The 26,466-nt window shown below is 37.4% G+C and overlaps 1 protein-coding gene across 2 annotated transcripts in view; it reads left to right on the forward strand.

The window, feature by feature from the left end:
* The window catches only part of Grik1 (glutamate ionotropic receptor kainate type subunit 1), a 268,271-nt gene that overhangs the window by 202,148 nt on the left and 39,657 nt on the right, over nucleotides 1-26,466 (forward strand). For both annotated transcript variants that reach the window (XM_033768030.1, XM_033768031.1), the window contains exons 8-11: nucleotides 7,449-7,556; nucleotides 20,383-20,496; nucleotides 22,182-22,385; nucleotides 22,959-23,182. In XM_033768030.1, the coding sequence (XP_033623921.1) occupies nucleotides 7,449-7,556; nucleotides 20,383-20,496; nucleotides 22,182-22,385; nucleotides 22,959-23,182 (650 nt within the window). The remainder of the gene's footprint in view (nucleotides 1-7,448; nucleotides 7,557-20,382; nucleotides 20,497-22,181; nucleotides 22,386-22,958; nucleotides 23,183-26,466) is intronic.

A 26,466-nucleotide genomic window follows, 5' to 3' on the forward strand; every position in this document is an offset into this window, starting at 1 on the left:
GGTTATTAGTACATGGATGTGGAAAGAGGGATGATATTATTTATCTTACCAAAAAAAAAGTGAAAGAAACTAAATTCAAGAAATAAACAAACAAAAAAGTGAAAGGAACTAAATTCAAGAAATCATGGAACCCAAGACTTCAAAAGGCCAGAATTCACTTTCCAGTATGCCTGAAACTCAGAAGAAAAGGCTAACAAACCAGATTTTCCATCTTTCCTACCCTACAAAGAATTAGGTGACCTTTATCTGCCTGAAAGATCACCATGGCGTGACAGCAAACAGCCAAGTTCCCCATCATTGCCACCACCTCCGGAGAACAGCTCATTAGCCATGCAGATCAGATTGAAAAACACACAGAGGGATCTCTTGACCATGTTCCAGAGACTAACCTAACAGTCAAATATCCACTAGTCTGCAGCCCACAGCATGAATTTGAGACATATAAAGAGCTGTCTTGTCTTGGCTTTGAAGGTGGCCATTTACCTGAGGGATACAGGTTCATATACCCATTTATGGAGCAAGAATTAAGCAAGGTGGTTTTGAGCTGACAAACATGGCCAAAAATCAGAATCAAAACACGTAATCAAACGAAAACAGGAGAGGAAGGCTAGGAAGGGAAAGAAAGGGAAGGAAAGGAGAAGAAAGAAAAAAGTTTAAGAGGAAAGGAAAGAAATCACAAAGACTTGAGTGTAAGAACAAATAAATTCTGATACCCCTTATAATTTGATCCAGAATTGGAGAAAAAAGAAGATATGTTTCTAAATTTGGGGGAAGCACAGAGTGGGCTCTGGTGGGTGGGTGTGTTTAGACACCTTGGTAAGACAATCTCTAAAACAGTCAAAGTGCAATTCTAAAGCAGTGTGAAGAAAGCAAGTGTAACAGATACATTGAACTGAGGGAACCAGCATGAGAAGAAAGTTCCTTCCAAGGAAATCCATGAAGGGCCACCAAGAAAGACAAAACTGGCTAACGTCCCATAGGAAAATGAAATAACTTTCATAGGTGTCTATTTTATTAGAAATCATTTACATCTCGGCCCAGATAAATAGCTTGAGAATTACCATGTGATTTCACAAAATTGAAATCCTGCACAACAGAAATTGAAAAGTCACATTTTCCTGTTGAATCAAATCATCCTTGGGTATGTCTGTTGTACAATAGCTCATGCTCTCTTTTTTTCTTTATTCTTACATTCTTATAAGTTTTATTGATAGTCATTTTTAAGATTTATGTCCCTATCTAACAAAAGAAAGTTGATCTAAGAAGGGAAGCTAATTTTTCAGTTTGCCATAGGACTTCTAGTCAGGGTGCACTTACTTAGAAGATAGTTTATATTCCACACTTGATCTTAGCCAAAAGGCCAAGAATCGATAGAAGAAGATAGTTTATATTCTAATATACAATTAATGAAAGTATAGCTTCCAATTTATGCATAAAGAAATGTTAGAAATTATTGTTCCTAAAAGGTCATGTCTGCTAGAAGGGAACATTCATTGCTATTCTCAAATAAGTCACTGTTTTTCTTAAGAAAAAATGTATTTATTATGCTAAATGAGAACAGTTGTTTTAGAGAAACTTTTAGAAAAGTAGAATTAAGCTCCTTTACATATTTACCTTCCCTTTAGGAAACAAAGACTAAACACAATCATTTTAACCAGTTGATATTTAAAATTGCCTACTGTAAGAATTTCCATAATACTAAAATTCATATATTTATTTGGTCAGTGAGTATCATCTTGAGAAAGAATGTATAAATAAGACAGAATGATAAATGAAACCATATTTATTCTTTCTGGATTCCTATCCTTCCTAGATTAGAAAGTATGTCCAACAAGAGACTAAATTTTCTCCATTATTAAGTAGTTTTATTTAACAGATGTAACATTTTAAAAATTAAAACTCTTTTCTAAAACAGGGACAATTGTTTAAGTATTGTTTTCAGTTAAGTGTACCATAATTGTGCCCTCTGCAAATGCTTCTACATAAGACAAATTGTAATTATGAGTAATATAATTATGCGTCATTATCTAAATTGTGTGTGTCTTAACCTTGGCCTAAGAAAATGGTTTCCTTATGGATTTCATTTACCATTTCCAGAAACGGGTCATTATATATTCACCCTAATCAATAGTGCAGTTGATGACTAATAAATTCTTAATGACAATTAGCAAAAATTCAAAGAACATACATGGAAATGCAACTTATCTAAGGATGGGTACCAGGACGATGTGTGTAATAGCAGCAGTAAGAGAAACTTAATTTGAAGGTCAAAAGAAACAGTTCAGTAAAGAAACAGTGAGGGAGTCTTTGTAGATATGTGAGGCAGGATTAGATATGTGAGGAAGGAAGGATTGTCAGAGCATGAAAGGGGAACATTTTTCACCATTTGTATGAGCAGGAAGGAAGGCAAGAAGTGAAAATTACTCTGCACCACTGATTGGAACCCTAGGTTCAAGAATAAAATCTACACGATGGCATTCAAACAATGGCACACAATACACACACTTTGTGGAAATGAAATTGGGTTTCTAAACTGGGTTTTAACAACACTGCTATGAGCTACAAGCTACATAAAGAGGTACATACTACCAATTTCTGTACATTTTCAGAGAGCCCCATAAATTCTAGATGATGTACTAAATTGATTCACAACATGACTTTCATAAAAGAAACTTGCCTTTAGGAAAAAGCTGTCTAAAATTCTTGTAGAATTTAATGAACATATCTACTTCCTTCTAAACAGATCAGAATGAGGGTTAGAACTGCACACTGTTTGAAAGCATGAAGAAAAGACCCCAAAATTGATATAATCCAAACCCCTAACACAGTAGCAAATGCCTCAGGCCTGAGAGAAATTTTCTTTAACCCCAACCTGCCATTTTATTTTGTAGCTTTCAATTATCCCATCAGTCCACCATGCCAGCTTTTGGCTTACAAAATAAGAGGGAATCTGGATACAAAAGGTAAATTGAGCTGTGGTGGGGGGAAAAGAAGAGGCTACAACACTGGAGGTACCTAAATGTATTTAAAGAGGATACTCTCGAGTCACATTTATGCTTGTTCTTGGCTTGTACCGGAGACTTGATTACTATGTCTCAGCCAGTGTAGAACGGGTGCTACCCCTGAACATAAAAACATGCCATCTCCTTTTCAAAACTAGTGATAGTGTTTGATGTTAGATTCTTTGGGCAATAAACTCTGGAGACCAAGTCTTAGGAAGCATTGAAGAATCAGTCCCATTTATATGCTGCAGAACTGAACAATTCTCATCGAGTTTCTCCAGTCAAACTGCTCAGATGAGAAAGTTGGAGCGCTTTCCTATCTATATCTCACCTCCTGAACTTAAAGTGGACTCATTTTCTGACATTACCAAGGGGTAAATTGTACTTTGGTTGTGGGCTATCCATTCTATCTAATCGGTAAGCAGAAAATATATGGGTTCAACGTGCCGGCTCAGCATACTCCTCATGAAACCGTCCATCCTGCTGTAAAACTATTGCCATACATATTTGTGTGCAAGTTAGCAGGACAGGGAGATGGAGAATTGTGCTGTCTTTTGTTCATATAGATGTTCTTGTGTCATATGTAGTAAGATATGATTTCATAAATTTTGCTTTAGAAGAACTACATGTTAAGTAACCCATTGCTCATGACCTCAGCCTTCTCCAAGTTACCCTCCTTAATTCTGTTAAAATGATCTCCTGCTAAGCCATATGTAAGCATAACCCTGCTGTGCATAAAACACTCCAGTAATTCACAAATATCTACAGTCCCGTGTCCAAATATGAATCATCACCTTTATGAAAAAGGGGCCTCCCAGCCCTCCCAAACTCATTTCTTATCATTCTTTACCTTGCATTAATGAGCTTTAATTTTGCATTAATGCAAAGTTGTAATTTATTCTTCATTTTGTACTTCTGCTTGGGCTGTGAATGTTTTCTTGGCCAATTCTCATCCTTTGTGATATGAGGCACTCTTGCCTTCAGGAATCTTTTGCTGGCTCTTTTTTCCCCTGTAGTTAGGATAAGTGGGTTTTTGTCATACTTCTTTCTTCAGTGCTCTATGAAAATCTTCCTCCTTGCACTTATGGTGCCTGTAATTATAGATTAATATTCTTGTTCCTACTTGCCTGTGAAGTGCTAGATGCTATATTTCCAGCAGAGTCTCAGTAACACAGAAAAGATGCCCAAATGTTTTCCAGATGAATTAATACTGGAAGAAATGAAGGAAAAACAAAACAAAAACAAAGGAACCAAATTGTTCTCTCCCCAACTGCATAGCAATATGTTTTACAAGAAAACCTGAGGATAGGAAATTTATACAGCCCAGCTTGCAGATCCCAGTTGCTCAGCAGATGACTATGAACTACATCAAATTCCTCTACGGTGCCAGGTGTGATGGCGCATGCCTGTTGTTTCAGTACTGGGAAGGCTGAGGCAAGAGAATCTCCATGAGTTCAAGGTCAGCCTGAGCTACATAGTGAGACTGTCTAAAAAAAAAAAAAAATCATAAACAAAAGACCAGTCTAGACAACATGGCAAGACTCTTTCTCAAAAAAAAAAAAAAATTTCTCTATGGCACCTTCTCTAAGCTTATAGGATTCTAATCTCATTCGAAACCTTCACTTAATATGATACTCCTGTGTCCTAAAGTAGGAAAAATGATTCAATCAAGACCACACAATTTGAAAGTGGCTTAAAAATTTCTTGACTCCCTAGGAAGGATATTTTTACCATTTTTAGATGAGATTTTGAAGTGAGGAAGTATAGGCTAGAAGAGATAGAATAGAAGGAAGACAGAAAAGTAAAATTTGCTAACTAGTAAAATTTTGTGTTGAAACAAATTAGAATAAGAAAAAAAGTAAACTGCTTAAGTACCATGTCATTTTGTTGGATACTAGAGAGAATACCATTTAGTAAGATAATCCAGCCTTGCTATTAAAGTTCTCAACTACTTGAGAATATAAAGAATTCCAAATTGAAAAATGCAATATTTACTCATAATAAGTACACAAACTACAAGGGAAATCATAAGGCAGTGCTGGTCAGAGTGGTACAGGAACACACGCACAGAGGCTGGAGAGAACCGGCCTGGTCCAGTGAGAGTCATGCATGGGGAGAAGTGGTGGAAAATCTGGTGAGGTAGGAAAGGAAAATATTTTTTAGAACACTTTGGCAAAATAAATCAAGAGAATGTATAAATATACACAAAGAAATTCATTCTGAGAAATTGGCTTGTGCTATCATAGAAGCTGAGAAGTCCTGGAATCTGCCATATGCAAATGGAAGACCCAGGAAAGCTGAAGGGATAGTTCTAGTTCAAGTTTGAAAGCTTGAGAATCGGAAGCCCAATGGTGTAAATCCCAGTTTGGGAGTGGGAGATTGAAGTTTCAGCTCCAACAGTCAAGCAGGGTCTGATTCTCCCTGCTTCTGTGATTTTGTTCTATTCATGTCTGCAGTGGACTGAGTGACTTGAGACCACTTATACAGAAGAAAAATATGTTTCATTCAGTCTACCAATTTACATGCTATTGCCTTCCTCAAATATTCCCACAGATGCAGCAACAAAGTATGTTTAATTAGGTATATTGGCTCTGTCAAACGCACATAAAATTAAACATCACCACCTCCAAGGTTAAGTCAAGGTTAGTCTAATTTGTAGGTGTCGTGAATCCATTTATATACTTTATAGGCTAAGGAAGGTCTCATGAATGTGAGAATTATATTGTGGGACAATTAATCTGATAGAATGATGAAACACAATAGAAGCTAGTAAAGAACAGATACATGAGTCCTGATCTGTAGGTAATAAAGTCCAAACTCTAGAATCATGAAAGTGGAGAAGAAAAGTAGTAGGTGGTTGTAAAAATAATAATTGTTAAAATGTAATATAATTTGAATGTGTTTATAGTTGTGTTAGCACCATTTAGTCTTTACACAAACTCGGTATGGATCAAAGCCCAGGATAACCCCGTTTCAGGTTAAATAACTTGCTTGAAGTCACACTTCAGAGATTCAAACACAGCCTTGTGGAAAACTCATGCTCTTTCCACTGAATTGCTCTGCTTCTCAGTCAAATGGGTAATTACGCTCAAAAGGTGCAGGTAACGTAAACAACTACAAGTAGGCACAATATAATTCTTCAGGGCCTTCACATTATTTGGTGAAATTAGAGGGCAGAAAACCATAATATATGCAAAGATCTGAGTGCTCAGTATCTCCACTTAGAAGTGAAAAATCAATTAAACAAAGTTCACCAAAAAAATCACCAAAGATTTGAAGTTCAAGAATCCTAAGGGTCACAATTTTTATTTAATGAAAGCAACAAAAATGTAAAATGTGAGTTCTGTGAAGACTAGAGAACCGTGAATCTTATTTTCTAAAATGATGTAGTAATGCAGAATACTGCCTGCCCCAAAAGCTATCCACATTCTAATCACTGAAATTTATAAATGTTACCTTGCGTGGCAGAAGGGACTTTGCATTTATGAGTATATCGTCCTGTATTACTCATATGGGCTCTGAATACCCATAGGAAGTAAAAAATTCCTTGAAAAGAGGGAGATTTCGCGTGAACATAAGAGGATACAAAAAGATCACAAACGCAGAGGTTACAGCGGTAGAGCCATGAAACAGCTGGCAGCTGGCAGGAACCGGAAGAGATGAAGACAGGAGCGCCCCGTGGAGCCTCCAGAAAGACACAGCTCTGCTGACACTTGGATTGGCCCCAGAATTATGGGAAGATGAATTTATCTTGGTTTAAGCACAAAGTTTGTGAAAATCAGCTACCGCAACCATAGGAAACTGTGATGTCCAAATGGCAGGAGGCGCCCTAAATTGTAAACACACTAACGATTCCATAGTACTCGCTGGTCTACAAGGGGATTGAAATATATGGTAAATGCCTGAATTTAAAAAAAAAAAAAACTTATTACAACAAAAGTTACATTGCCAAGAATGATAGTATAAGTATGTTTAAAGAAAGAGGGAGTGTTTTGAGGAGAATTGATGGCAATGTGGTTTTTACTGTAATTTTAAAATGTAAGCCTTCACCGTATGTTTTGATCACACTTTGTATAGTTTAACAGAAAATGAAATAAGAGGGTATCCCGGGATTTGGAATGACCTTGAAAAACAGAATAGTATAACCTCCTGGACTTTGCTTACGCCATGTGCAAAGTGCTTTACAGTAATTTGCTTCATCCTGCCCATTGAGGTTGCTGCTACAAGAGGTCTGACTGCAGTTAAAATATTAGGACTGACAAAATAAATGAGTGCTAATAAAATGGTGATGTGTTCCGCTTTCAAGTCACTGAACCGGTGCAGTGGTTTATAGCAGCAAGATAAAGCTGAATAATTGGATACTGTGATGGATTTGAGGTATTTCAGTTTCTGTGGTCTTAAGATATGTTAAGTGCTAAGCAGTAATGCCTTCCCTTTCCTCCACAGGCACGGTGGGATGGCTTGACTGGGCGTATCACCTTTAATAAGACTGATGGGCTGAGGAAAGATTTTGATCTGGACATTATTAGTCTAAAGGAAGAAGGAACTGAAAAGGTAACTTCCTGGATAATAAATGTATTAATTGATTAATTAATTAAAGGGCACTGCTCAAGCTGGGCAAGGTAACATTCCTATAATTCCAGCATTGGGAGACTGAGGCAAAAGGATTATAACTTTGAGCCCAGCTGGGTTCTGGGTCCAAGCCCCAGTACTGCAAAAATCAAATAATAAAAAATAAGAGCACTGCTTAGACATTTTAGTTCATCATACAGACAATTCGGGGAGTGATAAAGTTGTTCTCTAGGTATGTTCATTTACTTTCAGTGTTTTAGATCATTCTATTTTACCTGCAGGCACAGGTTGATATGCTAGATTCTTAAATCAGACGTACTAGTGGTAATGTTAGCTAATGTTTATCAGTGCTTGCTTTATGTTGGGAGTGTGCATTCATTACTGCCTGTATGATCTGATGTGGATACCATCAGGCCCATTTCTCAGAATTCTCAAGAAGTAGAGTCTAGATGTGGAAATTCAGAGTTGTCAATGGTCTACCTATAGACTGGCATCCAAAAGTTACTGAGACATTGAGTTTAACTTCCCTCTATTTTCAGACTGGCGACAGAGGGAGGGAATAAAGTAGGATAAAAGTAGCTTACTGCAGCAAATTAACTTCCATCCTTAATTTTAGACCAACTGCTAAAAATATTAAACTAATTTTAATGTTGGATTCTCACTCTAGGATTATTTCAGTTGTGTGTCCCAATCTTGAAGTTTAATTTTTTACTGTAGTTACTATTCAGAGTAACACAACTGTAAATGAAAAAAATAAGGTCATCTCACCTTCTCTGGAGGTTGAGGCAAAAGGATTCTGTTTCAGGTCACCCTGGGCAGTACAGTAAGGCTCAGTCTAAAAAATTTAAAAAAAAAATTAGCTTCTAAGTAGATTATGCTAACTTCAGTATTCATACTTCAAATTGAAATTAGCACATATCATTTTGTCTTACCTTTAGAACCTTAAAAAACAAATGATTTTGAAGTCCCCAAAATAGTCATCTGCACAAAATAAACTGTAGAATAATTTTTTCTATAGTATTAAACAAGATAGAATTCTTACTATAAAAAGTGACTTTGGAACCAATCCATCGCTTCCCTAATTGATAGTAGTTGATTTTGCAAAGTGAAATAAGGCTTTCATTTCCATTTTATGGCTTTTGTTAAGTGGGATAGTTTTCTTCTACACCCCCCCCCGCTTTCTTTTTTTTTAAGATCCTAACTTCCCTTTCCCTCCACATAGCATTAATTAAAACAAAGCTTAATTAGGCTGAGTGCAGTTGAAGCTTCTTGCTGGTGTTGAAATATTTGAGAAAAATAATTAGCTTGAACCTTTGAGAGTAAATACAGTTTCCTCGTTTCAAACATGTTGCCCTTCCACCTCCCTTTCTCCCTGTTCCCCTCCACCACTCCCTCTCTGGCTTCTTTCCTGGGAAGCAAACGTTTAGTATTTTAACAAAGAACAAGGCATCCACCTGGTCTCCACGTGACTGTTGAATTTGGGCTTGAGGGAGCAAAAGAAAAGAACACTTATTATGGCCTAAAAGCCTGTCATTTATTTTTAAAGAAAATGTCTGCTTCCCTAGGCACGCTCCCTTCTCCCCTTCCCTTTCTTCTTAATGTACTACACTGAAGGGCAAAGAACAAGAGCTCTTCTAGGCTCAGATGGGAGATAAAATAGATGGAACTATTGTTATGTTTCTCACAGCTATTTCTACGCTGCAATATTATGCATATTCTATGGGTGTTTTTCCATCAAAGGCAAAATCAAATTAGCTGAGCGTGTTTTCTGTTTGCTTTTTATCTCCTTATCGTTTGCAATAACTTCTCTTTCTTCGGGTGACTTGGGCTCCAATCCTGAGAATGTTGATGGGGTTTTAAAGCGATGGGGGAAGCCAACACTTCCTTCTTAGGAGCAAAGAGAGGATGTGCTCAGTCTTTTCCTGCCAGCCTCTCTCAGGATCCACCAGGAGAATTACTAGAAAAAAAAAAATCCATTTCTTACTGACACTCACATTTCTATTACCTGAAAACCTATAGTTAAAGAATAAGTCATTATGTGTGCTTCTTCATATCTAGCTTAGAAATAATGTGTGTGTGTATGTGTGTGTGTGTGTGTGGAGTGTGTATGTGGAGTGTGTGTGTGAACTGTGGCTCTTCTGCGTGTGTGAACTGACCCACTGATTTTAGTTCCTAATACTTTTAGCAGCCCTTTTTTAAAAATGAAGATCTTTTAATGGTGCCACCAACAGCTGTATATATTCAAAAGTTCTTCAGTTCGTGTGGGGGGGGGTGTGCATGTATGTGTGTGAAAGTAAAAGCAATTTTTTTTTCTTGGTAACAGGGAATAAACTCGGGTCCTTTCACTTGCAAGACAGGTAGTGGCACCACTGAGCTAAATCTCCAGCCCCCAGGCAAAGCAAAGTTTTGAGTCTTACCACCAAGTCACTTCTGTAGAACTCACACCCTGCATCATTCTCTTTACTGAGCCAACTGTAAGGCTTTATACTGAATCAAGATGCAAAATTCAAAACAACTGGTGGAGAACGTAACCCTTAGCAATCATACATAGTGTACTCTTTAGGTTCCAAAGTCCATTTTAACTAATTGGTATTTTTATTTTTCCCTCTAAAAGCCAAGTCTGCTGCTAAAGCGTTTATGCTCTTGTACAGAACATGGGAAGTTGCAGATAATCCTGTCAGGATACCTGTGGGTGGGGTGGGAATATCCATGAAAAAGCCTCTACACCTCCAGTTTTCCAGACCAGTAACGATCCAATTGCACCTCAGAGTTGCTCTTCTACATAAAGGGAGAGCACAGGTGCTGGGGATGTTTTCTCAACCTTATCTGTTAACTCAGAACAGATGTGTGATGGACTCAATAATGATGGATTAAATAATAACAGATTAAATACTTCCCCCTAGGTGATTTCTTATTTCTCCCAGGTAGGATCAGTCACTGTGAGAGCTGAAAACAGGTAACTGAAACAAAAGTAGATACATGCCTGTTTATCTCCTTCTGGAACATTTCCCCCAGGGGGCGTGAACACCATTGTGGATTTGCTATGTCAGACAGAGAGTCTAAGGCCACAGAAGACTAGGACACCTCAAATGTCACCATGACAAAATACGAGCCATTTTCAGAAGTGCCCCTTTCTTAGGAGCTGTCTTTGTGTTCTGAAGTATCTTTGTCAAATCATATTATATTACAATTTATTTTAGAACTATAGTTTCCAGAGGGCAAAATATTAGTAACTTTGGAAGGAAGATTAGGTTATATTGTAAATTATCACACATATTATTTTGTGTACAGTGTCATGTTTCCAATGAATGTGCATTGATTTATGCAAACAAATGTTAGACATTAAAAAATTTAGATTGGGAAAATATCTCAGAGATTGGCAAACATTCCATTGTCTTTTTTTTTCTCCTCTTTCCTCTCTCTCTGTCTCTCCCTCTTCCTCCCCTCTTTGTCTCTTTTTTATCCCCTCCCCTGGTAAAAAGCCTTTTGACTGATAGATGGTCCTTAAATTACTTTAGGTTGTTCAACTTGAAGAGTTTCTCAGGTTATTTTCATCTTATCTATTGAGTCACAAAACGTGTAAACAGTTTCTTTCTACAGCCAAAGGCTTGTCTTTCTCTTGACAGTAATCAGTCAGTTCAGTAGATGAGTTCTTTTTAAATTGTAAAAACATGAGTTTAATAACCTTATTTTACTCTTCAATGAACCGTGCTACTAAAGGCACAGAAGGTGGGCTAGTTTTCTCACTGCTAGTAAGAAGTAACCCTAACTGGAACCCAGAAAGCAGTTTATTGTACTATTCCAGCTTGCAACTCCAGGGAGTTTATGTAATATCGGATTAATTCAAACAACGTAGAGAAGGAACTCCACGCACTGAAATTTTACACAAGGAAGGGGGAATAGTCTCCATTTGCCATTTAACTGCAGTATTCACACCAACATTCCAGGATGTAACTTCTTGGCCTTGCTTGTTTACGATCTTATGCTGATCCCTTCCCGACATCCTATCATTGCCCACCTTGTCAGGTGTCTATGCTGATGTGTGCTGTTTTGTATATGAGACTGTTCACCAACAAGTAACAGTAACCTAGGTTCTAGCGTAGTATGTGGATCAGCTTTCACTTGGCTCAGACACATTTGAAGGAGGAGAAATTTAGTTTGGCTCATGATTTCAGGGGATTCAGTCCGAGGTCAGCTGACTCCAAGGTAAAAAGTCATGGCCAAAGGGTGTAGCAAAGCAAAGCTTTTTTTGTTCATAGTCACGAAGAAACAGAGCAGGGGAGTAATATTAGAAAGGAAGGGCCCGGTACCAGATATAGTACCCAAGGTCATGCCTGCATGATGCACCTAGACATACCCAGAACTGTGCTTTGTGATGCTTTATACTCCCCTGGGCAGCCAATCAGGTTGATAGTTAAGCTTACTGGTTACACACAGGGACTCATTTAGACTTAACAAACTTGTTGCACATTCACAAGGACAGACCCTCTTAAAAGAAAAGATTTTACCCCCCACTGTATTTAAATTCCAAAAGCTCTTCTCAACTGTGTTATTTTAAAGAAACAGAATAGTTCGCCTGAAATTCTTTCCAAAAGCGGGGTGTGATGATCTTTACAAAGCCCTCACCCAAATGTGCACCACGAAGCCTCAGGGTACGGAAAGCGTACACACGGTTGTTTTTGTTTTCCTGAAATATCTGATTATTTCACTCAGCAACTTCGAATGTTATGTTCATGTGCCTCCATATTTACATTTGGAAAACAGGCCCTTCTGACCCTAAATGCTGTTTGTTGTATCACATTTTTTAAAGTGTGCTAAATGTCCTCTAGGCCTTCACCTAAAACTCACACTCAGTTGTCAGGGATAATAAACAGCTGCTCCTTTCTGCCAGCGGACGCAGAGTAAGAGGTGGGCCAGCCAAGTTAGCCTGTGAGCATCTTGCCAAGAAGAGCTGACCCTCTTCGGCTACTTCACATCAGTACACTACTGCTGTCTGTTTTCTCTATTCCATTTGAAAACTGACATTTTGCTTCCTGAAGGCACTGCCTCCAAGTTTCTAGAATAAAACTCAAATGCCAGCGTCTGGGCATCTGGTGAACCCTGCTCCTATCTGCAGCATACATTACTTAAGGGATCTGGCTGCTTCAGAGAGAGAGGAGAAAGAAATTCTTTTATTTCCATTGACAGAGAAAGCCAGCTGGCTACCTAAATTTGAAAGACAGACAGACAGACAGACAGACTGACAGACAGACAGACACACACACACACACACACACACACACACACACTTTTCACTTTTTCTGATTAAAATGTTGAAAAACAGAAGCTAAAGTCATTCGAATTGCATGTATGTACTGTTCACTCCTCATTCTTTTCATTTACATTTAAATGTTCTTCTGTTACACAGACAGTAGAGGGAAAATTGTCTCTTTTTTCTCATTTTATGGAGGAAAGTTTTTACCACTGGGACTCTGGGATTTGGTTGACTGAAAAGCAGCATCAATGACATCTTAACTTCTGTGCTTTTTCTGGTGATAGTAAAAGAAATAAAAGCCAGATGTCAAGCTGTGGCATATATTTGTCTACAATTTCAAGTTTTATTTTAGAAAGGAATGATACTGCAAGACCAATTTAACACTGCCATTTTCAAATGAAAACTATCTCAAAAATAGTTTAATTCCACACAAGCATACATGACGTTAATGAACAAGTGTTAAAGAGAACACATTCTATTACTTGAACGAAGTGGCTGATAAAGTTATGTTCTTCAATTTTCAATACTTACTTAATTAAAAATTAAGTTACATTCTCCTCAGGGCCTAAGTCAACTTTTAATTAAAATTACATCCAGAGTCCAACAGCCACACAATCTTCATGAAGTTAAAGTTGATTGTTCACAACCTAAAGCATAGCTTTAGATAGAAAGAAAAGCAATAGACAAAAATATATTTAGTCTGAATTATGTTTTCTAAAAGCAAGCCTGCCTCAATAAAAAGTAGAAAAGGGGGTGAAGGTCAAGAAGAGAGAGCAAAATATGTTGTCCCATTTCTTGAGTTTAAGACTAGCCAAAAAAGATTTTGCAATTAGCTGATAGATTATGCATTATATGAAACTCTCTAGAGACATTATATGAAACTCTGGAAATGCTGAGTGGTGGTTATCAAGGGTACTGACCTACCTTGCAATCTCACCTCTTAGTATCATAATACTTTAAAATACAAAAACGAAAAACTTCCTAAACTGACATTTATCTCAATCTGCATCTACTTCTCCAACTGACTAACCTTAATCAAAAATGGAAAAATGAAGTTGAAATAGTTTATCCTCACATGTGAAAATCCTGGAAACTTTTTCAAAACATTTATACCCCTAAAAGGGATACTAAAAATACCAAATCAATTTCCAGCTGCTAAATTTGAGTGGTAAAAAAAATATTAACAGGGCAGAACATACTCACATGCAGCATTTTACTTAAACATTAGAAAAGCCCTGTTTTCTCTGCTTTACTGGTGAGAAGACTGAGGCACATAAGGGTTCAGTAACTTGTCCAAATTTGAGAATCTGCTCTGTCACAGAAGTCTGTCTGCAAAGCTCATTCTTTATCCAGCCAAATGTCTTTGCAATGGGGGAATATATTTAGGGCTCATGCATTGATCCAGCCTACCCATAGAGCATTTCCAAGTGTTAATCTGGCTCTGCCTCTTTATTTATTTTTGTTTTTATTGAGTTTATTGGTACATTTAGGGATACAGTACAGTTACATTCATTGTTGGGATCATGTACCTTTACATGGCAAGTCTTGATTCTCATTTTTTCCCCTTACCTCTGCCCTCCCTTCACCCCCTCCTCCCCTCCCCATCTACAAACACTTTATTTTCATCTTTTCATTCTCTCACATTTTTTTCTTTTCCCTTTTTGTTCTTCCCCTACGTATCACACCTTCCCTACACCTTTAGCTCCTTTCCTCCCATTTCTAAATGTCAGTAATCTTATTAGAATCTTATGCATTGTTGCAGAATATTCACACCAGGGAAACTATTTGGTATTTACACATGTGGGACTTATTTATTTCACTTAGGAGTATATCTTCAATATGTATCCATTTTCCTATGAATGAATCTATTCTCTCGCTCTTTATGGCTGAGTAATATTCCATTTTATAGAAAAACCACAACTTCTTTATCCAGTTTCCAACGGATGGGCAAATAGGTTGTTTCCAAGATTTAGCTATTACAAACTGTGCCGCTATAAACATGGGTGCACATACTTCTCTGTGATATGATTCTTTTAGTTCTCTTGGAAAGATACCCAACAGAGGGATGGCTGGGTCAAATGGAACCTCCAGTCCAAGCTCTTTGAGGTATCTCCATATTGATTTCCATAGTGGTTGCACTAGTCTGCACTCCCACCAACAATGGAGGAGGGTTCCTTTCTCCCCACAACCCCGCCAACATTTGTTATTGTGTGATTTCTTGATAGCAGCCATTCTTTGTGGGGTGAGGTGGAATCTCAGTGTTGTTTTCATCTGCATCTCTCGAATGACCAGTGATGTGGAACATTTTTTCATATATTTTCTTGCTGCTTTCACTTCTTTGTATGAGAAATGTCTGTTCATTTCGGATGCCCATTTTTGGATCGGGTCTTTATATTTGGGGGGACTGATTGTTTTGAGTTCTTTATATATCCTTGATAATAGTCCTTTGTCTGAGGTACAGCTGGTAAAAATTTTTTCCCACATTGTAGATTGTCTCTTAGTTCTGCTAATGGTTTCTTTTGAAGTACAGAAGCTTTTTAGTAAGATGAGATCCCAGTTGTTGATTCTTTCTGCTAGTTCCCGTGCTACTGAGGATTTGTTCATAAAGTCTTTTCCTATACCAATGTCTTCCAGAGTTCTGCCTAACTTACTTTCCAGCAAGTTTAATGTTTCTGTTTTAATATTTAGATCTTTAATCCATTTGGATTTTAATTTAGTGCATGGCGAAAGATAAGGGTCTAATTTTAATCTGTGACAGGTTGATATCCAGTTTTTCCAACACCATTTATTAAAGAGGCTATCTTTCCTCCACTGAGGATGGTGAGCTCCTTTGTCGAAGATGAGGTAGCTGAGTACATCTGCATTTGTTTTTGTGTCTTCCAGTCTGTTCCATTGATCCTCAGGCCTATTTCTTTGCCAGTACCATGCTGATTTTATCACAGTGGCTTTGTAGTATAGTTTCAAATTGGGAATTGTTACACCTGGTGCCATGTGACTGTTGCCTATAATGGCTTTTGCTATTCTAGGTCTCTTGTGGTTCCAAATGAATTTTTGGATTCTTTTTTCTAGTTCTGTGAAATATAGTGTTGGAATTTCAATTGGCATTGCATTGAATGTATATAGCAGTTTCGGTAGTATGGCCATTTTCACTATGTTGATTCTTCCTACCCAGGAGCAGGGGATATCTTTCCATTTTTTTATATCCTCTTCGATTTCTTTTTTCAGAGTGCTGTAGTTTTCAGTGTAGAGATCTTTTGTTTCTTTTGTTAGATTGATTCCTAGATACTTCATTTTTTTGGATGCTATTGTAAAAGGAATTTTTTCCCTTATTTCTCTTTCTGTCTGTCTGTTATTTGTGTATAGAAAGGCTATTGATTTTTGGGTATTCACCTTGTATCCAGATACTTTACTGAATCTGTCAATTAAGTCTAGAAGTTTTTTGGTGGAGTTTTTTGGATCTTCAATGTAGAGTATCATATCATCAGCAAATAATGATAGTTTAACTTCTTCCTTTCCTATCTTTATTGCTTTAATTTCTTTCTCTTGTCTAATTGCTGTGGCTAATGTTTCCAGAACTATATTGAAGAGAAGTGGCGATAGTGGGCATCCTTGTCTTGTTCCTGATTTTAACATGAAGGTTTTCAGTTTTTGGCCATTCAATATGATGTTGGCTGATGGTTTTTCATAAATAGCCTTTATTAAATTGAGGTATAGACCATCTATTCCAATTTTTTGCAGGGTTTTTATCATGAATGGGTGTTGAATTTTATCAAATGCTTTTTCTGCATCTATTGAGAGGATCATATGGTTTTTGTCCTTGACTTTGTTAATATAATGTATTACATTCACTGACTTTCGTATGTTGAACCACCCTTGCATCTCTGGAATAAATCCGACTTGGTCATGATGGATGATCTTCTTAATAATCCTCTGTATTCTGTTTGCTAGTATCTTATTAAGGATTTTTGCATCTATATTCATTAAGGAGATTGGTCTGTAGTTCTCCTTTTTGGTTGTATCTTTCTCTGGTTTGGGAATCAGAGTGATACTTGCTTCCAGGAATGAATTTGGAAGTATAGCTTCTCTTTCAATTTCATTGAAAAGTTTGAAGAGTAATGGTAGTAGTTCTTCTCTAAATGTCTTGTAAAATTCAGCAGTGAATCCATCAGGGCCTGGGCTTTTCTTTGTTGGTAAGTTTTTAATTACATTTTCAATTTCACTGATTGTGATTGGGGTGTTTAAAATGTTTTTATCTTCTTCGTTCAACTTTGGTAATTCATAAGTATCTAGAAATCTGTCCATTTCTTCTGTGTTTTCCATTTTATTAGAGTACAGGTTCTCAAAGTAGGTGTTCATGATCCTCTGGATTTCTTTCGGATCTGTTGTGACTTCGCCTTTTTCATTCCTAATTGCATGGATCTGAGCCTTTTCTTTCCTTTTTTTGATAAGATTAGCTAAGGGTTTGTCAATTTTATTTATTCTTTCAAAAAACCAGCTCTTTGTTTCATTTATTTTTTGTATCGTTTTCTTAATTTCAATTGCATTGATTTCTGCTCGGATCTTTATAATTTCCTCTCTTGTTCGAGCTTTGGGTTTTTCTTGCTCTTGTTTTTCTAGGAGTCTAAGTTTCATCGTTAAGTTGTTTATTTGAGCCCGCTCTGTTTTCCTAGTGTGGGCATTCAATGTTATGAATTTTCCACGTAGAACTGCTTTCATTGTGTCCCAAAGATTCCTGTATGTTGTATTGGCATTCTCATTTATTTGTAAAAACTGTCTAATTTCTTCTTTAATTTCCTCTGTAATCCATTGATTGTTTAGGAGAGTGTTGTTCAGTTTCCATGTGCTTGTGAAGTTTCTATAGTTTCTTGTGCTATTGATGTCTAGTTTGATTGCACTATGATCTGATAATATACAGGGGATGACTTCAATTTTTTTGCATTTATTTAGACCTGTTCTGTGAGCCAGTATGTGGTCTATTTTGGAGAATGATCCATGTGCAGCCGAAAAGAATGTATATTCTGGTTTTTGGGGGTGGAATACTCTATAAACATCTATTAAGTCCATGTGTTCCAAAGCTTGGTTCAGTTCTATTATTTCATTGTTGATTTTTTGCCTAGTAGATCTGTCAATTTGTGATAGTGGGGTATTTAAATCCCCCACTACAATTGTATTAGTGCTTATTTGGTTTTTCATGTTATTTAATATTTGTTTTATATAGTTGGGGGCATTTGTATTTGGTGCATATATGTTTATGATTGTCAGCTCTTCCTCTTGAATTGTTCTCTTTACAAGGATGTAGTGTCCTTCTTTGTCTCTCTTAATGAGTTTTGGTTTGAAATTTACTTTATCTGAGAATAAGATTGCTCTGCCTCTTTATTTTACAATTTCTACATTTAAAAAAATTTACTAACAGTTCCAAATCCTTTTAGAATAAAGCAAGATTAAAGAAATTCCTTGAACATCCCTTAGATGTCCATTACTATTAACTCTAATGCAGCTCTTAACATACGCTAATACTTTCACATACATCATCTCATCTGATCTCAATAGTTTTACAAAGAACATTCTAGTTAGATAAGAAAAGCTCAGAAAATTTAGTCTCATGTCTGAGGCCAGCCTTATGCCTGGCTGTTGGTGCCCGGTTCTCAAGTATACTTGCATTCCATTTCACAAGACTGCCAGTAGATGCTTGTAGGACTCAGACAAATGGCTCAATTTCATAAAAGTTCTTGTCCTAGGCTGCTCCCTAGAAGCTGAACAAACCAATCTACAGTTTGACTATTCCTCACCTGAAGTGCTCAGGACAAGAAGTGTTTTTGTATTATGGATTTTTGGGAGCGGGGGAAATTGGGAATATTTGCATATACATAAGACAACTTTATGATGAAGCCTAAATCTAATCACAAACTTTGCATACGTTTCACATGCAACCTACGTCTTATTTTCTTCATTGCTAGGACAAAATAGCCAATGATCACAACTTAATGAAGTAAATATGTATTTTGGCTCACAGTTCTTAGAGGATTTAGTCCATTGTTGGTAGCTCCAAGGCAGGAGGGGTATAGTGGAACGATCTGGCAGAGGAAAGCTGCTTAGATTACAACAAGTAGAGAGAATGGTGGAGCTAAGGAGAGAAACAGCTTTCGGGGTTATGCCCCTGGTGACCCACTCCTTCCACCTATAGCACATTTAGCTATGAGCTCATCAGGGATGAGTACAGTACCTGTGTGATCCAATCATCTTTCAAAGTCCCTACTCCAAAGCCATGTGCTTTCAGGAAGTCATTCTAGATCTAAACCATAACGTACCATCTTCATAGCCTGCAGGTAATCCTACACAATATCTAATACACCTGTACTTCCATTTGACCTATCCCAGAAGGCCAGGCATGGCATTTTCCACTGGTAGCATCCTCACGTCAGCACTCAAAACATTTTTAGTTTTGGAGCAGTTCAGATTTTGAGTTTTCAGTTTGCGGCTGCCTAACCCGTGTTTCTGCGAAGCTTATTAACTAACCCAGGAGTGACAAGACTGCTGGAGAAAATTGGAAGTTCTTATTATTTTTTATTATTTTGATACCAGGGATTAAATTCAAGACCTTGCACTTCTGAGGTAGGTGCGGCACCACTGAGCTAAATCCCCAGACCTGAAGTTATTATTTTTTAAAAAGGGTAACGGGCTTCCCTAAATGCTAATCACCATGATTGACTCTGTAATAGAAAGATTGGTAAGCGATAAAAGTGAGTATCTGCATTTCCGGAGTCCATGCTCATGTAGACACTGAAGACAAGTGAACAAATAATAGAAGGTTCTGGGTCCTGTGACAGAGAGGTGAACAAAGTCACTCTGGACTGTACAAAATGTATCAATTTCTCAGCATTGGCTCTTCAGAATTTGGACAGTGTGTGATCCACATTTTTCTCTCATTTATTTTCCTTCTCAATGCCCAGTCTTTCCACCATCTACTCTGCTTCCTCCATCCCATATTTCATAAAGGTTAGAGGGGGAATTGAGAGGGATAAAATGAATTAAGATGTGCTATGTCCTTGTACCAACTCCCATGATAAATGTAACCATTATGTACTGCAAGCATGCACTAATGAAGTAATAGAAAAGAATTTAAAGGAACTGGTGTTCTGGGTTGGCCATATGATGTTTGTATCTTTAGAATGCAAGCTCCACAAGGGCAACAGTTTTTGTTTATTATTGCATTGCTGCACCCTCCAATGCATAGTCCAGTGTGTAGCACAGAAATAGACAAACACATGGAAGTAAACTCCTATAGTCATCTTAAATTCTTAATTTTTCAATGTAAATAAAAATAATGAGCATAATAGTTTTAGTTGTAACTAAAAACATTCACCCCCTACCCCTACCTTGAATTTCTCCTACTGTGGCTATGCACTCATTCTCCTGTTTCCTTTCCCCACATTTAGAAGGGTGAGGTCCTGGTATCCAAGACTGCAAGCTTTCCTGCCTTTTCCTGGTGTCGGCAGCACCTCACTTTAGTGTTACCATGGTTGCAGCAGCCTCTAATGTATTTGTTCTGTGTAGATTGGGATTTGGAACTCCAACAGTGGGCTTAACATGACGGATGGCAACAAAGACAAGACCAACAATATCACTGATTCACTGGCTAATCGAACACTCATTGTCAGCACCATTCTGGTAAGCTGTCATCTAGAATCCAGAGTACCCAATAGAGACTCCTACTCTAAACCTGAAAGGATTTCTCAGCTGTCTTTTTTATGTTGACAATTCTGTCTGCATATGTCGATTTTTTAACTGAATGCTGCGCACATACTTTTGTACATTCCTGAATGGCAGGCTTCCCACCTTCATCTGCATAGCCCTAACCCCAGTGCACTCTCAGCCCTGCTCTCGCTCACTCTCCGCCCCTACTCACCTGGTCTTTCTTGCTGTATGACTGCTGGCGTTTTCACCCAACCAAGGGGCGTCTAGCAAGAGACCAGGGAAATGGAGAGAGAAAGACAATTTCATCCCCTGGCTCCTCCCTACTGTCAACTCACGGTTCTGTCAGAACCTCTGTCCTTCCACAACCACAACCACAGCTCCTACCCTGTCCACCAGCCTACATCCAGGGTCCAATCACAGTGGGGTCTAGGAGCGCACTCCTCTAGTCTCTGCCTCGGTCCCACAGTGCCCTGGCTTCCTGATGCAGTGAGTCTCTGAGTGTCAACATCCTGTCTCTTACCTCACCCCGACTTCCCTTGGCTGCCTTTTTGTCTGTAATAGCTCCTTCATTAACTGTTCTTCCAAAAACCCTGCTTCCTGTTGGAACCCTCATCCCATGTCAGTCCAGCCTCGGTACACCTACCAATTGTTTATTCCTTTCCTGACAGTTGGACAGGAGCAGCCCTCTTGAACTCTTCCCTTGCACTAATGCCTGCCTTGTTTTATTCAGTCCATAATATAAGAGCTTTTTATTTTGGAAATAGTTGTGAAGATTGTCATCCAAAGTAAAAATCTTTATTTGTCCAGTAACTACTTCCTCTGCCATGAACTTACAATAATACAGAGTTTTCTGCTGTCTTTCATGATTGAATTATCACTTTGCTTGTTGATAAAATTAAACATATAGGCTATGTCAATAATATGGTAAAGAGTATAATTTTATATAACAGAAATGAACTTTCATTTAGTCAAGTAAGTTATAATACAATTACAGGTGCATGGTTCAAAGGAAGTGTTCATTGCTCATTGCTCATAGGACAGGGGATTACCACAGCAGATTCTAAGCCAAAAGTCTCCAGAATTGAGATGGGAATGACACCTGTATGGTCAGCCAAAAATAGAGAAACTAAGGGATGGTAATATTGGGAAAAATTGTACGAAAAAGGGAGAAAATTTAAAACAGGAAGTTTGAACAATGAGATGTATTTGGTTATTTTGATTTTTTTTTTCCTATGTAAGTAGATGGAGCTATTAAGGGAAAAAGAGTGAGGATCTGTGCAAAGGAGCCCAGGTGTGGGCACAGCTGGAAGCCAAGCATCTGAGCTTCTACTGCCCTTGGAGCTTTTCCATTTGCTCAGATCCGAAATTTAAATATGACTGTGTTTCTATCACACCATTCACTCACAGCACCCCTCTCAGCAGTGCAAGAAATATCTCCCATCCAAGGAAGCAGGAGAGAAAGAAAAGTATACAAAATGTTCTATATTTGTAGAGGGCAGAGGGAGGACAAGATTAGCAAAGGCGGGAAGGTAAGGACTGACGCTGCCATTCTCAACTCGTAAAGACCATCTTCAAATATGTCCTCTCTTTAGGCTGCTGCTGAAACAATCCTTCCTTTCACATTAGTGGAGTTTTCGTATTTTGTTTGATTCATTTAGGAAGAGCCCTATGTGATGTACCGGAAATCGGATAAGCCCCTATACGGGAATGACAGATTTGAAGGATATTGCCTGGATCTGCTGAAAGAATTGTCAAATATCCTAGGTTTCCTTTACGACATAAAACTAGTCCCTGATGGCAAATATGGAGCCCAGAATGACAAAGGAGAGTGGAATGGGATGGTTAAAGAACTCATAGATCACGTAAGCAAAAATACACGTTCTATGTCTGGGAAAAATCAAACAGTGAGAGGAAGCAAAAGAAAAAGGGGTTGAATCAGTAACAGAAGAAATTTTTCCTTTTTTAAGTTTGTTTACTTGGAAGAAAAAGTTAAAGGTCAAAATTGAGAATAAAACTTTCTGAATCCATTCTTCATACCAAAGAATAGGCTTGAATAATTCTTAAATTGGATAAAGAATTCTAAGATTTTAGGCCCAGTGCAAAAATCTCATCTTGTCAACTAGTATTCTAAGTTACTCATTTCTTCGATTTTTCATATGCGCTTTCTAAAGACGCCCTTCAGCATTCCTCCTCCGTTTTATTTCTGAATGATCATGTGTGTGAATTCATACCTTCCCTCTCATTTCCCTTTGCTGATGAAGGCTGTTTCATAATTTACCTGCGGAAATAACCTGTTTTGTGCATTAAAGCCAATCATCATAGCAGCTTCTCACATGAATAGCGTTTGGAGCTGAGATTAGGGAGCAGGCATACCCAGAAAGAGTCTAGACATTCACAGAGAAGTGACAATTAAGCTGACAACTTTGGTTTTACAGAGGGCTGACCTGGCGGTGGCTCCTCTTACCATCACTTATGTTCGGGAGAAGGTCATTGACTTCTCCAAGCCCTTCATGACCTTGGGCATCAGCATTCTCTACCGAAAGCCCAATGGGACCAACCCTGGTGTCTTCTCCTTCCTCAACCCCCTGTCTCCAGACATTTGGATGTACGTGCTCTTAGCCTGCTTGGGAGTCAGTTGTGTTCTCTTTGTCATTGCAAGGTAAGTTTGAAAACTATGCAATTCACTACGAGGGGTCTAGGTCAGCTTCAGATTTACCTGTTGGCTTTAGAGGTAACCAACAATACAATTAATGTACAGTTTTTGCTCAATGTTTTCTTCTTTCTAGGTTTCTGTGTAAAAGAGTTTCTGAATAAAAGAGTAAGAAGATAATGTTTTATATTAATTAGATCAGTATTTCAACAACATGAAATGGTTATTTATCCATTTCCCCTCAGTTATAGTACAACAAAAGCAATGCTCACTAATATATCTAAAATGTTTCAACAAGATCAATAAAATGGGGATAAAATGGCTTCTGAAATACTTGGATAAGCAAAAGAGAAAAAGTTACCTAGGAATTATTAACACTAGTAAGAAACATCAGAATAAAAAGATTGTAAAATCTTTGGAATAAATAAAAATATTTGGAAAATTCTGTGAAATTTATTTTTTAAAATATTAAATAACAAGAGAATACTGAAATACATGTAGAGTATGGCTGCATAAAATCTTTATGCTACAATCAAGTTCATGGGTTTATTTTTTGAGTAAGAAGTCCATATTTAACCACTTTGCTCTATTCAAATCCTTAAAGGATATTTATACCTTTCAGTAGAAAATATTTTTAAATACACTTGATGTTGAACTTTTTTTTTGTCTTTTACCTTTTATTGTTATAATTTTGCAATATAGATAGTGATATTCATCTAAGGGAATTTGCATATGCATATAACATATCTTTATCATTTTCAATCGCTGGATTTAAAATAGCTATTTTACCTTTCTGTTGGCTGAAACATTTGATATCTTTAGATAAACCACGTTTTAAAAATTGTTTTTTATATGTCACCTACTTGATTTCAATCTTTTTTCACCTTTCAACAAAATTCATTAAACTTTCTCCCTAATCAATTTTTTGGTTTCCCTCCAGGAATTTCTAAGAGAAGTATTTCATCATGTTGGCTCTTTATCATTGTCCACTGTCCAGTTTTGATTAATGCCAGTTAGCTCTTCCCCTGGCATAATTGTAAAGAAAGCTTAGGAAAATAGCCCAGGCTGGAAAAGACTAAAAGACCAACAGGCAGACATGTTCACGCTGAACAGATAGGTGATATCACCCGTGGGTATTCATACACTCAATATGAAGTCAAAGTTTTGAAATTCTCTATACTTTGTAAAATATAGCATTACAAAATCCCAGATTGATCCCTTCAAATAGTGATCCAAGTTCTCATATACCTCCCCTCAGAAAATACAAATATTGACAGTACATGTGGTGATGTTATGCTCTAAATCCTCTAAATTAGTGGTTCTCAACCGGGACACTCTATACCTCCCGAGGGACATTTGACAACATCTGAAAATGTTTTTCTCCGTGATCCTTACCTGGAGTGAGGAGTGCTATTCCATATCAAATGAAGAGAGCCCAGGGATGCAGTTAAACATCCGACAGTGTATGACGGTGCTTCCCCCAACACACACAACAAAGAATTATCATTTGCAAAGTATCAGTAGCCTCGAAGTTGAGAAACTACTCAGAGAAAATATTGTTTTGGAATTCAAGTTGTAATAAGTCACTGACCTTTGGAGATGTGGATCCTAAGTGAAGTTAATGCAGCCTCCAACAGCCGTTGGCTAAATGACCACTCTTAGGAGAAGATCTCTCTGAAGATGAATAAGCAGTCTTGTTTGACTTGTTGAATTATCTGTCCTGGAATCCACCCCTGTTGAGTGAGATTAGGACTGGTTGAGTAATCCAAGGAGCACAGGGCAACAAAAAAGTATGTTTCCATCTCCCCAGCCCAGGCTCCATCTAAGCAGTTGGTGCTGAGCGGAACAAGCTAGACAATGTTGATGAGTGAGTACATGATTTATTTTAGTAAAATTGACTGAAGCTAATGGGAAAAAATAAATCATGTCATCAACATCCAAAAACCCTCACAGACTTATAGTTGACTATGTCCTTTAACATTTGACCCCATCTGGGTCTTAAATCATCTTATCTTTGTCATCAGAAACTACCATAATGGTGTAATATTCAGTAATTTCCCCTCTCTATTTTGTCAGTTTCTTTATAACCTCTGGATCACTAATCCAGAATTCTCTGTCTCTGATCTCATAGGCTCTCTTTTATGGTAGCAGTAATCTTCCTCCACTCCCCACAATGCCGTCCACTCAATATTCCTACTTGCTGACAGTATCATTAATAAACCAGCCCTTCCTTATTTAGCTCATTCTCTTTGTCTGCCCCTTCCACTGTCTTTCTCTTATTCTGGAATTTAGAGAAAGAAAGGTGCTATTTATGAAAGCGAAATTGCAAACACCATGGTGGTGAAGCATAAAAGGCACTATATAAAAATATAGAAAATAATTCTTTGCAGTACATAGGTGCACTGTTAGGGAAACTATACTCATTTCATGTTTTCTATGCCTTTGAGTCTATCCCTGCTCCTATTTTATAAAGCCACAAAATATATTTTACAGAAAATTCCCCAAAACAAAATCCTAGTTGAATAGGGGTACTGATTCATCTTTACTTTCCATTATCACAGTTTGATACTACAAACTCGGCCACTCTGCACCCATAAGCTAAGACATAAAATGATTTTGGTTACTATTTTTAGTGGTTTGCATTCAAAGTTAGTGAAGTAAAAATTTAAAACAGATGATCTCATAATCATCTTTAGCTTTACAGAATCTTTTGCATTTTTGTTGTGAAGTATATCCTTTTATGTTATTTTAAAAGGGGAAAAATAAAGCCCATCACTACATTTAAACTAATGCCCTCACAAGATAGATGCTTAAAAATCATTTTCTGCACTAAATTGAATTTATAAAGCTACAAACATTATTGGAACAAGTGAAAGCAAACAATATTTGAGCCCAGCCTGGGCAACTCAATGAGACCCTGTCTCAAAATAAAAAATGTGATCTGAGGATTATGGCTCAGTGAGGGCCCTGGGATTAATTCCCAGTACCACACAAAAAAATAGTTACTATGATTTAGGACAAATATTCAAATCTGTATTATTTCTTTGTGATTGGCAATATTTTTGTTTTGTTTTTGAAAACTAACCCCAAGGAGTTATGTCCATGATGAATATACAATTTAAGTAGAACAAATATCCAGAAATAATTTTACTTTTATGATTTTTTACTTTCTTCTTTAAAAAAATATATTTTTTAAATGGTGGCATTTGGCAAAAAAAAGGAAAAAAACAAAAAATCCTTGAAAGTGTATTCTAAAGTTATAATACAAACCCAAAGTTTTCCTCTTTGGAGGA

Source organism: Fukomys damarensis, unplaced genomic scaffold (assembly GCF_012274545.1).
Source record: "Fukomys damarensis isolate Sample0158 unplaced genomic scaffold, DMR_v1.0_HiC HiC_scaffold_24, whole genome shotgun sequence".
Classification (NCBI taxonomy): Eukaryota; Metazoa; Chordata; class Mammalia; order Rodentia; family Bathyergidae; genus Fukomys; species Fukomys damarensis.